The 15,693-nt window shown below is 28.2% G+C and overlaps 1 protein-coding gene across 2 annotated transcripts; it reads left to right on the top strand.

Annotated features, from left to right (window-relative positions):
• Positions 1-13,940, top strand: LOC136071875 (uncharacterized). 2 transcript variants are annotated; one of them, XM_065797430.1, is made up of 10 exons: positions 2-229; positions 312-570; positions 655-714; positions 1,105-1,211; positions 2,619-2,704; positions 12,225-12,332; positions 12,451-12,658; positions 13,174-13,205; positions 13,278-13,460; positions 13,631-13,940. In XM_065797430.1, exons 1-10 carry the CDS (start codon positions 82-84, stop codon positions 13,682-13,684), a joined length of 1,245 nt encoding a protein of 414 aa, XP_065653502.1. In that variant the 5' UTR covers positions 2-81; the 3' UTR covers positions 13,685-13,940. The 2 variants fall into 2 exon arrangements, with proteins under 2 accessions (XP_065653503.1, XP_065653502.1); XM_065797431.1 differs by lacking the exon at positions 13,631-13,940 and having other exon boundaries at positions 1-229; positions 13,282-13,460.
• The last annotated feature ends 1,753 nt before the right edge of the window (positions 13,941-15,693 follow it).

Genomic DNA, 15,693 nt, shown 5'->3' with positions numbered 1-15,693 from the left:
TATATATAGGCACACAAATATAGTCTTTGTTTTTAATGTAGAAAAATATACTTAACTTATTGTATCTATATATATTCTGATATGATGAAAGTGGTTTGTGATAATTTAAGCTTTGATGAAGTCTTGTGCAATGGATCTTACTATTCATTGATCAGCAAACGATTTACGCCTGATGACAACATGTTTTGGATTTTTTTGGGGGTTTATATCTTCCTGGTATTATTTGCAGGTTCGAATCTTAAAGAGAAAAATAATTCGGTTTTCTTATGTTATGTTTAACATTCTAAATTAGAAGAGTGGTAATGTTTCAGGAATTATGTCTGGTTTGACTATTGGGCTATTATCTTTGGATCTAACGCAGTTGGAAATACTATGTGTTGCAGGAAAACCACAAGAGAAGAAGTATGCAAATGCAATATTTCCTCTGGTAAAAAAGCCACATATTTTATTGGTTACACTACTATTAGCTAATTCCATTTGTGTGGAGAGTATGCCTATCTTTATGGACAAAATAAGTAATCCTATCGTTGCAATATTAGTTTCAGTCACCGCTGTGTTGGTTTTTGGAGAGTAAGTTTTAAATTGTTTTAAGTTTACTTGTAAATATAACTCTCAAGTTCTTAAAGAATTTTTAAGGTTTTTTTAAAATACTAGGATAGTACCTCAAGCAATTTGTACACGGTATGGTTTGGCAATTGGATACTATTTGTCTCCGTAAGTTATCACCGTCAGATAAAATTATATTTATACAATGTTTTTATTTATATGCTATATATATGTATATGTTGTTTTGCACGTACTTTCTATATATATATATATCTGTATTTATGTTGTTTTGCATGAACTTTTACAAAAATGCTTGATGTATTAAATCAGAGCCATAGTATAGATGTATTGAAAATAAAACAACATAATTTTTACTACTATTAGTTTCATGCTATTCATAATCATAAGGTAAAATACATATATTTTATCTGATGATTGCAAGTAGCATGAAACTAAGAGTTTTAAAATTGTTTTGTTTTATTTTCGATACATATGTAAACTAAAGCATACCTATGCAGGTTTTTTTGTCTTGTTTAATACTGAGTTTATTATTTATAGATTGGTCAAGTTACTTTTTGTTTTCTTGTTTGTAATTGTATGGCCTATTTCAAAATTTCTTGACTGTGTTCTTGGAACTGCGCATACTATGTATTTCAGACGAGCTGGTAATGATTTTTAACTGATATTTAATTGTTTGTGTGGTTTATTGTTGTTTAATATGTAGATCTGACTATATTAAATATTTATATTACTGACTGGCCCCCAGCTTAATATGTAATCTTTCACAGATCAGGTTCTAATTATTAATAACAATAATAATAGTAATAATAATGCTTGTTTATTTTTTCTTAAATACACCTTCACTAAACTCAAGGAGGCCACTCCTATTTTTATTTTTTCATTAAATAAAAAGTTAACTGCCAATATATAACTGCCAACCTTAAAGTGTTTGAGGCCAACAAAAAATTGCTAACCTCGTTTCTTTGTTTTATGGTAACCCCTTTGTGTCAATGTTTTTTTGCCAACCTGATGCCAACCTCTAACAGTTTGATGTCAGCAATTTATTGCCAACCTCATTTTTTACTTATTCCGAGGGTTTTATATACAGGGGCTATTCTAGGAAAGAAATTTAGCAGAAATATTGCTGAATCTTGGCATTTTTTCATGAAAAAAACTGTATTTGCCGTAAAAAATGTTAAAAAAAAAGTCCTCAATTTTTAATTTGGGCAGTGCCCAAGTACAGTCGGCGCTATCAAAAATGGTCTAGAATAGCCCCTGGTATATATATATATATATATATATATATATATATATATATATATATATATATATATATATATATAGTTATAGTTATAGTTATAGTTGTATATATATATATAGTTATAGTTATATATATATATATATATATATATATATATATATATATATATATAATATATATAGTTATAGTTGTTGTAAATCTTTATATATATATTTATATTATATTTATATATATATTTATATTATATATATATATATATATATATATATATATATATATATATATATATATATATATATATATATATATATATATAGTTATAGTTGTTTTAAATCTTTATATATATATTTATATTATATTTATATATATATTTATATTATATATATATATATATATATATATATATATATATATATTATTATTATTATTATTATTATTATTATTATTATTATTATTAATTAGAATCTGATCTGTAAAAGGTTACATATTAAGCTGGGGGCCAGTCAGTAATATAAGTATTTAATATATTGTAAAAAACACTCAATGCAGAAAGTCAAATGTTAAATTTTATTCAAAAAGTCAATTATTTTAATTCATTATAGAATTGAACTTAATAACTCTCAAGCGCACTTAAGCCAATGATGTTATGCAAAATAATACAAATAAACCAATAAACTCTTAAGAATTCTTAGAATTTACAAATAAACTCTATATAAAATAAAATTTAATTTAAAACTTAAGAAAAAGTTAAAATTTTTTTATTTTTTTTTATTTTTTTTAAATTTATAAATATTTACAAATTTTTTTTAAGAACTAAAGGTGTTAGTGAGTATGCATCAAAGTATTGATGATGACAATGAAGAGCCATTGAGTACAAATGAGGCTCTTATTATAAAGGTAATAACTTAGCCTTTTTTTTAATATCTCATTAAGTTTGTATTTTCTTTATTTCATATATCACAGATTTTACAAAATAATGTGCAGTCTATGATCACCAGAAATGATCAAAGTTTCTGTTTTGGCCTTACAAAATGAATTATTTCCAGTCAAGGTTGATCAGTTAAAAAAATCTTTTTGTTTAAAAAAAAATTTCACAAACAACCAGGATGTATTTTGAAAATACTAAATTTCATTACATTTAATATATTTTAGACTAAAATATTTTTCAAAAAGCATCCAAAATATTTTTATTGCTTATGATAAACAACTTTTTCACTTTGTTGAAATATTTTTTGCACATCTTAAAGGTTTTAAAGGTTTTGTTTCACTTCACGTTTTTGATATTTTAAAACAAAACCTTTATTATGTTTTGAACTAATAAATTCCTTAGTTATGTTCATAAATCTTCAAATAAATGTATAATAATTAAATCAAAATTGATAAAAAAATGTAAGTTGAAGTTAATACATTGATTCATCAGTGTTATCCAAAATACAATCACATTAAGTTTTTTGAAAAGTTATTCAAAATTTAATTAAAGATATGGAATAATAATGGTAAACAAAGGATAAATAAAGGTAGATTTATAAATCATGAGATTTTGTTAAATATAGAATGTAAATAAACCTAATCAGCCCAATAAGAATAACAATTAACAATAACATAATGAATAATAACAATTAAAGATAACGTATTTGCAACAAGTTGCAAGTTCTTTGAAGATAATGTCTAGACCTCATTGAGAGATCTTCAAGTATCTTGTAATATTTAATATTGCAATAAAAATATTTTAAATCTTTTGAGGTGGTTTGTCTTGATCTTCAGTGATAACTAAAAAATTAGAACTTACAACAGCCTGGTTTCATGCTCTCATTTTTAATCTAAACAGGAAAGTATAATTAAAACTTGCAAAAGTTTTCTGACAATCAAACTATTGATCAAGAGGCCTTAGACTGTGTATTAGGTCTTAGACTTTATTAGGCTTTTGACTGCAAATTATACTCTGCCTACAATTATATGGCGAAGGATAAAAGTTATTGCATTCCTGATACCAGAACCAATTAGCCGATTATTTAACCAATTACGAGGACCAGCAGTCTTCTATAACCTGGAATTTAACAGGGAATGGAAAAGTCCTGGAAAAACATCTCTCTTTTTTTAACAATAACTTCTGGAAATTCGGAATTTTTTTTCTGAAATACTTCAATATTTTATTATCATGTTTTACTTATGCAAAGTTATAATTAACTTTGTGTAGGTTGATACTGAATTTGATAGTTATGTATTTACTGTAATGCAAAAAAAAAAATTTGTTTAATATTACTTTCAGTATTATTAACATCTACAATTTAGTTATTTTTCATTCTCAACATATTTTGATTTTTTCTTGTCGAGAAAGGATCAATATATCCTTGAAAAATCAAAGATTTTCCTTGAAAAGTCCTGGAAATATCCTGGCAATTACTTCATTTTTAACAGTAAAGTTGCAATTATTAAAATTATATAATGCAAATTGGTTTTTTGATGATGGTATAAGAGATGATAGTTTGCTTTAGCAACAACCATACTAGTACTTGTAGGAAAGAGAAAGAAATCTAGACAAAGACTCAAGCTTTGCAGTTTGAGCAGGTCATTAGAAGCTATATTTTCTATCTGTTTTTTGGCCTTTTTAAAGAAAGAAACGCATTATAAAACCATGTCCAAATATAACAACAGTATTGCATACAGACAAATTAGAAGTAGTAATTGAGTATTGTAGTTAAGGATTGAGAAAGACAAAAGTTGTGGGCTTTAATGCCTGCATTGTCACTGACACTAGAGCCAAGCCATTCAGTGTGGTGAGCATTAAAGTCACCAACAACAGCAGCATTGGCTGATGGATAAAGAGAGAGGACTTGGTCAATATGATCAGAAATAACATTAAAAAGAGTGCAGTCTTGAGATAAAGAAGAGCGATATAGAACAAACATAAAGGCGATAGAGTGAAGTGGTGCTAGATGAAAGCACATAAAAGAATAGTCTGGGCTCAAACCTAGTTTCCTGACAAATGGGTGAATTCTTATGAATGTTAATGCCCAGGCCAAGCATGTGACTATTGGAGTCTTTACGAATCAAAGGAAGATAACCATCAACACTAAGACCACAAGATCAGACAGCTGAACCCAAATTAGTCTCACAAAGAGCAAGTAGGTCTGGTGAACTTTGCAAGAGATAAGACACAACAGAAGAAAAGTTACTTCGAAGTTTACAAATATTAGTGAATGATAGGTTTAGAAAACTTAGTGATGATGGTTTTTTATGTTATATAGTTTTTGGTACCTGATTAATTTTTAAATTTGTTAAAGAATTTGACTCAAAGCATTGATAGTACTCAGTACACTGTTTAATAGCCTAAGCAATCGCCTTATTTCTATTAATAAAAATTGCCTCATTTCTATTAATAAAAAATTAATTAAACATCTCTAGTACTAAAGTAAATTTATATTACTTAATTTAAATCAAGTATTTTTTTGTCAGATTTTAACAGAAAATTGGTATTTTATAAAAAAAATTGTATAAAAATAGTTCGATTTTCTAGTTTTTATACAGTTACCCAAAGTAAGTTATTACAGTTTTTTTTTTATTATAATTTGATGATATCGCAGTTTTGTTTTACCATATTTGCCAACCTTTATGGATTTTGCTGAATTAATTTTTTTTATGATCCTAAAGCTACAGTCAAACTTCCAATTTAATAATAAACAAGGGTTTCTTAAATGTTGTGATTGCATCAAAATGGTTGTATTTGAAGTATCAAATGACTGTCCAAAAATGCTTATAAAATTGCACTGTGTTTTTAATTTTTTACCTCCATCATCAGTTGAGGAAGAAAGGTGTTTTAGTGGTGCTGGACTTTATATTACTAAGTTGAGAGCATCATTTAGTGATAAAATGGTTGACACATGTATTTTTGCATTCTAACTAGAAAGTTTAGTTTATTCTTATGTTTTTTTTTATACTTATATAGTACTATCAAGCCTTGATGTGTGCATTTTTTTGTTTCGTTTGTCCACGAAAAAGTTTTTTATTTAGAAACGTTGTCACATTAAGCGTGTCAATACTCTGCAGAAAAAAACTAAGTTTCAAAAACAAAGAAAGCAAATCTAACAAAATAGGAAATTAAAATAAATTTAAATCTTTCTTTTATACCACAACGAACTAGAACTTATTCAAATATATTACCAGCAAAAACAATTTAAAAAATACCATCTGAGCTTTAACATCCAGTAATGAACTAATTAAAGAACCTAACCAAATAGTTAACATTATGAATGATCACTTTAAATCAGTCTTTACCAGGGAGAATACCAAGAATTTACAGATTCTAAAAATTTATATTTTGTCTTACCCTTTTGAGGCAATAATAAATAATATAATAACTGTTATATTAATTAAAGAAAAACTTCTTCAGTTAAATTAATATAAATCTCCTGCACCAGACATGTAAAATCAGTAGTACTAAAATGATGTGCATCTGCCTTTGCTTTACCGCTTGCAATGATTTTTGAAAAATCGCTCAAAACTTGAAGAGTACCAATTGAATGGAAATTGGCAGACATAACTCCAATATTCAAAAAAGGGAACAGGTTAATTGCTAGCAACTACAGACCAGTTTCATTAACCTCGATAGTCTTAATAAAAGATAAGTACTCAAGTATTATATCTGACACAATATATTAACATATGTCAAATAATGGTTTATTAAAGAAACATAAACATGGATTTGTAAAAGGGAAATCTTGTTTAACAAATTTAATTGAAACAATGGACCTTTTGGGTAAATCGCTAGCATAAAAAAAAAACATTCCAGTAGATATTTGTTATCTTGACTTTACTGAAGCCTTTGACATGGTACCTCACAAACGATTTTTAATCAAACTTAAGTCATATAGAATATCAAATGTCATATGCAACAAGATTAGAGACTTTTTAACTAATTGTCACCAAAGAGTGATACAAGGCATTAAAGCATCAAACTTGGAATTGATAACTAGCTGTATTACCCAAGGGTCGGTATTTTCTCCAATCTTATTCATTTTATATATCTACAATTTAACAGAGATTTTAGAACATTTAAAGTTATTATTATTTTTTTTAAACATCTTTGCTTCCAACAAGGCTGCAAGCAACCATTAATTAAAGTATTAAGTTACTGGAAGAGAAAAGTAGAGCAAGATAACGATTGACGGACGACTTAAAGGATTGCAAATTATATGAATCAGGAAAGCAAGATGAAGGAAGTGAATTTCAAAGAACTGATGTTTGAGGAAAAAAACTAGACGAATAAGCATTTTTGGAGCAGTTAGGTACAGATATAGAAAAAAGATTAGACTTAATTGAATGACGAGTAACACGAGAATGAACTTTAGTAGATGGCACAAGAGGCGCTAACTCTTAAGAGCAGTGTCCATTATAGTATTTGTAGAAAAAAAGAGAAAGAGAAGCAACATTACGACGATGTGATAATGGTTGGAGGTTGGCTGCAAGAGCAGCTCCAACTATGTTTACAATGCGCTTTTGCACCTTGTCTAAAAGAGAAAGGGCATTATTAGAAGATCCGCCCCAGATATGGGAACAGTATTCCATACAAAGCCGGATTAGAGATTTATAGTGATAGAGAATAGAATCCGAAGTAAGAAAGTGTCGAGCTCGATAAAGAGATGCAACCTTAGCAGATGCGTATTTTGCAGCTGATTTGATATATGGTTTTCAAGAAAGATTGGAAGTAAGAGTTAATCCTAGAAGATGAAGGGTTGATGACTCATCGAGTACATCACCGTTCATAAATATAGGAAGATCTAAATTATTGCGATAATGATTGGCTGAAAAAAGTTGGGTTTTATCTGTATTAAAGTTCACCAGCCACTGTGAGCCCCATGCTGTAGCAGAAGTGAGATCCTTTTCAAGCTCAATGTGTTGGATTTTGGATCCTTTTCAAGCTCGAGTGTTTGTTTCTTATCACGACAAGAATAAATGATAGTATCATCAGCAAACAATGCCACCTTAGATGTGAAAATATCTGGAAGATCGTTAATGTAAATTAAAAAGAGTGTAGGGCCAAGGATAGAACCTTGAGGAACCCCTGAAGTTACAGAATAAGAAGAAGAGTGCTGTCCATCGAGGACAACTTTTAGACTACGATTGGAAAGGAAGGATTCAATAATCTTAAAGATGTTGCTAGATACACTATAAGAAGAAAGTTTATGGAGAAGACCCGCATGCCAAACTTTATCAAAAGCTTTTAAAATGTCAAGAGCAATGGCCTTAACCTCTCCACCTTTATCAAATGCACAATAAAACCTATTGGTTATTACTGTTAGCAAATCAGCTGTAGAACGAGAAGATCGAAATCCATATTGATGGTCAGAAAGTAAGTTTTAGATTAGATTAGATTCAAGGTGAGAAATTAAGTGTTTGTTAATTAAAGATTCAAAAACCTTGCTTATGATAGGAAGAAGACTAATGGCAGTTAGACAAATCAGATCGCTCTCCAGAATTTTTGAAGATAGGGCTAACAGATGTCGCTTTCTAGCAGGCTGGAAAACAAGACTCTGATAAGCGCTTGTTGAATAGTTTTAAGAGTATAGACGACAGCTCCGGAAAACACTTCTGCAAGATGACACCAAGTTAATCAGTTAATTTGCAGATGACACCAAGTTAATCAGGAAAGTAGCTAGCTCTGAGAATTGTCAATTGCTTGAGAATAAAATTAAGCAAGTCTGTGAATGGTCAGAGATCTGGCAATTACAATTTAATAGTGAAAAAAGTTGTATTATGCACTTTAGAAAAAATAACCTTCGCTATATTTATAGACTATGTGACAAAATATTAGCAGTCTCTGATACCAAAAAGATCTTGGAATTACAATGTCATCAAATCTTAAATGAAAAAGTCACATGGATTTTTGAAAAAAAAATTTCATTACATCAACAATAAAATGTTTAAGGTACTATATGTAAGATTTATAAGACCCTATCTTGAGTTTGCGATACAAGCACGGTGCCCATACATTAAAAGTGATATTATTGCACTTGAAAAAGTTCAACTTTATGCCACTACATGGATACTGATTCAAAAACAAAGTTATGAAACAAGAATTAAAATACTTGGAGCACACTGGAAAAGTTATGAAACAAGAATTAAAATAGGCTTGAGCACACTGGAAAAAAGACATAAAAGAGATGACTTAATTTAAATGTACAAACTATTTAAAAAAATAAATATTGTAGAACTAGATTGTAATATTTTTGCCTCATATCAGCCCAACACAAGGGACCATAACTTCAAAATCAGAAGAGAAATAGTTAAAAACTGCAATATTCGTCATCAATTTTTAACTAATAGAGTCTCATCAATGTGGAATAAATTACCAGATGTTATCATCAAAAGTGAAAGCTTAAACTTATTCAAAACTTGCATTGATAAATATCTAAAGCTATAGGATTTGTAATTCATAATTTAATTTATTTACCTAGAATAACTACACAATGAGTATGCTGTCAAAGTGAAATTAATTACTATTAATTTCACTTGTAGTTTTTAAACTACTACAGCTTTCTATTATATATTATTATATTATATTAAATTAAAAAAATGAAAAATTTAATAATTTAAATAATTTGTGTACTGCTTTTATTTTCGTTTATTAAAGGTAATTTAAAGGTTTATTAAAGATAGATCTAAGTGCACTGAGCCTCTGAGCCTAATGTTAAAAAGCAACAGGTATTCAAAATTACTAAGTGCTAAAAAGTTGAGAATAAAAAATGTACGAAATAGAAAGGTAATATGAAACAATTAAGGCTATCTGAAAAATGCGTAGACAACATAACATATTTGAAGCTTTAAAACTATGTATATATGTGTGTCTGCCTTACTTAGAAAATACACTGAGAGGCTTAAATGGTATAAGAAATCAGAATGTGAAGAGATGTGTATCATTCAAAAACATACAACAGAAAGATTTTTTATATACAAAAGCGAAAAGATAAATGGTTACAAAATTAATATATTTTTCAGTAATTCTTCCTTCAAACGCTCTAACATTGTAATGTAATAGTCGCTGTTGATGGTCTGCCTCTTCTGGAGATAGTCAATTAAAATTATTCCAATGTGCATCCCAAAATATTGATGTCATGACCCAGCCGACTGTTCTTTCCACGCTTTGGATTGGGTTTCACATGTGCAGTCCACTCAGTTGATTTGATTCTGGAGTGTAGTATGGAGCTAAGTTTGATTGATTGTCACATACTGGTAGAAAAATTTGTCTATAATGGTTGAACAGCTTCAAACACTGCTCAGAATCATCAAGTTTGTTTTTGATTGATTGTGAGCTTGTGCAGCACCCATTTTGCTCACTGCTTTTGCATGTCCAAATATTCATGCAAAATGTGTCCAACATGCTCTTACGATATCTGCAGAGTCTCAGCTCTCTCGATCAACTACACTTTATGGTCATTAAAAATTAAATTTAAATTTGTGGATTTTTTTAATGTTTTCGTTGGTAACAACCTCTTTTGGGCGTCCACTGCGTTCAGCATCATTTGTGCTCACACGACTGTTTGAAAGCAGCAAACCATCAACAAAGGTTGTTTTCAATGAATCAAAGTCCAGATAATATTTGTAAAGTCAAGTTTTTGTTTTGACTTATCAGCCAAACTGTTAATTTAAAAAAAATTACAGAAGTAATTTTATCCTATTACTTGAACATTCCTAGTATTGTTATTCATAATGGTTTCAATTCAAAGCAAAGTCACAAACAAGTTTACTTTTATACTTAGGACAAGTACCAAGTGGCTTTTATGTTATCGGAACTGCTGTATAACTTTTTAAAAATTTTGTTCAAAACAATTTTAATAATATTCAACTTGTGTCTGATTCTTGTGTCAGAAAATATAAAAGTCATGTATGTCAAGCTGTGTGATATCAAAATATTGATTACAAATATCATAATAAATGAGAATTATGAAACATTTAATTTATAATGACTATTTTTTTATATTTGTTGGTTGATTTTGTTTTTTTATATTTGTAATTTTATTTTCCATGTTTCTTTATTTTTATTTCCATGCCAATTGTACATACATCTGATATAGTAGTTATACAGTCTACATAAATGGAGGGTTTTTAATTTTATTGTAGTCTTGCTTTTCAGCGTTTCATCTAGTGACAAGTGACAGTAGAAAAACTTGTAATATTATTGGCTAATTGAGGCGTTGCGAACGAAAAGGGCACACCAACCAAAATCAAGTTTTGAGTAAGCGCGCGAAATTACACTTTTTCCCACTACGTGGTAGAAGAGTTTACACCCCCTCCCTCTGTGGTAGTTAGTGGGTTTTTTCAGACCCCTCTTTCGGAGGAACGTTTTACTCTTTACAAAGTGCGTTTCTTCAGATTTTATCACGTGTAAATAACAAGGGATTTTCAGTCAGAAAGAGGCCCACTGACACGTTGATTTTGTGTTATATTGTAGATGACAGACTAAAGTAAAAAATGGTTAAAGAAAACGGATTTCCGAAAATTGGTTGGTGTGCCCCTTTCGTTCGCAAATATAAATCATTACTTTAATATATTTTAGAATATGTCAATGAAAAAATTTTAGAATTATAATTTTTAAGACCAAAAGAATGAATTTCTGAATTGATTGTAAAAGCTTTAAGATTTTTGATTTCTCTATTTCAAATTAACTGTTTTTATTTGCATCTTGTTTAATGTTTCAGAAAAATGTTTTAAGTTTTGCTGATCTAATCATTTTAAAGCAACCCCATATTTTATTATTTCCACCACCACAGAACATATTCTCATAGAACATTTATTTCTATTCCATTAACCGTTTTTATGGTATATCTAGGATCATATATTTTTTCTTTTCATCTTTTGTCATTTTTTCAGTGTATCTGACCCAAACAAGATAATTTTGGTCTCATCTGACCAGAGAATATTTTACCATTTTGAAGATAGGGAAGGGAGCACGTGGGCTGGCCCACTTGCTTAAAATTTAAAGCAAAATTGTCATCTCTTCTATACGTTTTCCTCTTTCGATCACGTGTTTCGGGTGTATTTTATTTTTTAATTACATTGCATACCATATTAATTGAACAGTCCATTAAATTTGAAATTTCTTTCAAATTTTTACCTAGGTTTCGTAAATTTTTAACTAAATTTCTTTTATCTTCCGAACAACGTACGTTACGCCTCATTTTTCCTAAAGAAATTAATATTTTTATTTTAATTCAACAAATTTCATAGTAACTCTTAATAAAATTAATCTTTTAACTAAATAAATTAATAACTAATATAAATAATTTATTTTAAAATATACATTACTTATTATTTTGCGCACCTTAAATTAAAGTAATCAAGAAAAATCAAATAAATACACGTACAAACTTGCTTATTACTTTTAAAAGGGTGTTGTTTATTTGTTTTTTATTTTTAAAAGGGTGCATTAGATTTAACGATGAAAACATGTAAAGATGCTTTGGTTCCATTAGATTCTGTACACATGCTTAGCGCAGATACATCTCTTGATTACCAAACAATGTCTGAGGTATACTATCTATATAAATAGATATTTATATGCTAGGTATACTAGCATATAAATATCTACAAAATAAGCATAGTAAATATAAATATTTTGAAACATTTAATAAGCTTTAATTTTTTAGATTATCGATTTTGGACATTCACGAATCCCTGTTTACGAGAAAAATAGGAAAAATATCATTGGAATTTTACTTGTAAAATCAATAATTACGCTTCATCCGTATGATAATGTACCAGTTATCGATGTTATGCGCTCTCAAAAACTAATACCTAGATTCCCTGAAAATGCACCTCTTTACAGCGTTCTTAAGGCATGCCAAACAGGAAGGAGTAGGAAATTTGTTTTTTAGTAGTTAATTTACTTTATATTATATATAAGAATTTTTAAACCGTTCAACTTGTTATAACATTTATTTTATTCTAACAAATAATAAATATATTCTAATAAATAATGGTAATAAATAAATAATTAAATAATAAATAATAAATATATTCTAGCGACCTTTTGTTCTTTTGTTCTATTCGATTGGTAATCATTAAATACTAAAACTTGCGTATATATAATGAAAACTTGTTTATGAGTGTAAGTCCTACTCTCGTGACCCTGAACAGAATTACTATGTTAATTACTATTCTAATTACTATATTAATAGTTCACAAAGATATCCTACAGGCTGACATTTTAAATATACAAACTTGTCAACACTCTTCTTTTTTTTTAGCGCATTTTTATTCTTTGACTCGCTCAGTAATCAAATACTAAAACTTGAATATATTTTAAAAAAATAAACTTATGTAAACATCTCTTTATTTTTTTGTATAATATACTTTTCAATTTTTATTAGGTCACTTGTGTCTTGTGACTGATTCGAATCTGGTAAGTAATAGTCTCTCCGCATTTTTATGATTACGTTGAGGTCCGCCTAAATAAATTTTCATTTTTGCTTAGGAAGTAGTTGGCATTATAACTTTAGAAGATATCCTAGAAGAAATATTACAAGAAGAAATTTTTGATGAAACAGACTTATGTATTAATATGAAAAATCGCATTAAAGTTGCTTGCAAGATTCTCAGTCATTCTTCGTCTAAATCCTTAACTTCTAGTAAAAATATTATTGCACCTTATCGTCAGGTGAGTTGTTTGTTGTTATTGTTGTTATTGTTGTTGTTGATTCTATTAACAATTGTTGCTGTTGGTCACACATGGTTAACTTCTTGGATTTTAAGGAAAGTTTTACATTTAATGTTTTGCTGAAAATAATTTCAGCATTTAACTTTTAACTTTTTAACTTTTGTCTGCAGAAAAAGGAATACGATGACGAAAACAACGAGCACACCCCGTTGATAAATCATTAATATTTTTTAATATGATTCTTAATGAAATTACTTCATTAATCTGAAAATTCTTATTTATAAATTATTGTTATTTCTTTTTACTTTCGCATTGAAGATTCTTAATATATTTTGTACAGTTAATAGCATCGTTATTTATTATAAATTATAAATATTTAACTTGAAAATTTTTTAGAATGTAAAAAATTTTTTTTTTATTTAAATCCATTTTCTTTTTGTTTTCAATTTTTTATGTTAATTTAAAATAAGAATTTCTTATACCAAATTGGATCTGTATATTTTCTTTAATTTTATTATTTTTTTACATTAAAATACATTTTCATATTTTCTTGAATTTTCTTATATTTAATTATTTTTCTTTATTACATGAATATTAAAATTAGTCTTGTAAATCATAATTTTTTTCTTGAATTTTTTGATAGAATTCTATTATTGTAGCTAGACAGTAATTAAAGTTTGTAAATCTTTTTCAATTTACTATAATATATTTATATTATATTGATGATGTTATAAGTTGTATTTATAACAATTTTGTATTTATAAAGATGTTGTGTAAATGAAAATAAATATTTAGCTCATTTAAAAATCGATTTTAATCTAAGTTAATACTAAGACATTGATTGTTGTACCAAACCAGTCTAAACAACAAAATTTAAAAAAAAATGACTTAGTACTAAAAATTTTGTATTAAAAAATGATTTTAGTATTTCTTTGTTTCTGAAAATGATTTAACATTTCTTTGCATTCAACAATATATTATACTTAAAATTTTTAAGTGCACTGGTGTCAAATTTTGCTTTTGTCAAAAATTTAAATTATCTTATTTTAACTCTCGTTTTATAGACTCGTTTGGCGCGAAGTCATCCGTAAGGCATAAGCACTAGTAAATTTTAATAGCGATTTTTAGATGCAGAATTGCAGACAATTAGTTACGATTTTTTGCGATTGCAATTAACCGCTAATTGAAATGCGATTTAGTGATTTAGCAACACAAAAAATCGCACCTTACGATTAAATCGCGTTTTTATCGTTATTCTCGTTACATACCTAAATAAAATTTTAATCGCTGTTTGACAATTTATTATGGTTCTCGAGACCCAATTCTCTGGTGGTTCAAACATCTAAATTTAAGGTTCAGATAATGTGTTCAAGTACCATACCTAAAACATAAAAAAATATTCTCTTTTTCAGCAATAACTTAAAATGTGAATTAAACGAAGTTGTGCGGCTACCAGAGTTTTTTATTTTTTTTAAATTAGTGTTAAAGATTGAAATAGGCCGGTGTAGTAGGCAGGATTGAATTAACGGTAGCGCGCACTGTATAGTAAGCCGTACCGGAAGGTAACAAACACTATTCAGTGCTCGCTACCTAGGTACAAATCACTATACAGTAATCTCACTTACGGCTCAAAACTCAGCTATTATGTACTAACGGCAAAAAAACAAAGGAAGATACTTATTGTTTAAACTTATTAATTTTTCATGACTTTTATAAGATAATATGATAATTATACTCTAATAGAGTTTTTATAAAAGGATGTCCTTCATGGATTTGACTAAAAAGATTACCTTTGAAGGTTTACGTAGTCCTACTACCCTTGCCGACGTAATTTCGGGGTTTTATTTCAGTTTTCCTTTTCTTAAGTTGAATTCATTACGGTTAAGGAGTCTCACTTGCCTCATAAAGCAATTTGTATCAGATTACATGTTTCCAGTAGGAGAGGGTGACCTGACCTGAGTAGCTAAATCAATTCGAATGTCTTATTGCTCTTTATAACCGCAATGTTGGTATAAACCTTTACAAATAAAATATATTTTTGAAAAGACTAATTTTCACTCTTCTTGACCCCTGGAGTTGTAAGTTTTGTTAGCCTCTCTTTAATTTTTTTTTTTTTTGCTTTAATAATTGCTTTCTGTGTGACTGTTTTTATGAATATACTTTTATGAGAATCCATGAGCGTAAAATTTTTTATATAAAACATTACTTTAATTGACGCACAAAATTTATCTGC

The sequence above is a fragment of the Hydra vulgaris genome, chromosome 05, assembly GCF_038396675.1.
Source record: "Hydra vulgaris chromosome 05, alternate assembly HydraT2T_AEP".
Taxonomy (NCBI): domain Eukaryota; kingdom Metazoa; phylum Cnidaria; class Hydrozoa; order Anthoathecata; family Hydridae; genus Hydra; species Hydra vulgaris.
Note: the sequence above shows the minus strand (reverse complement) of the source record. Positions and strands in the feature narration are given on the sequence as shown.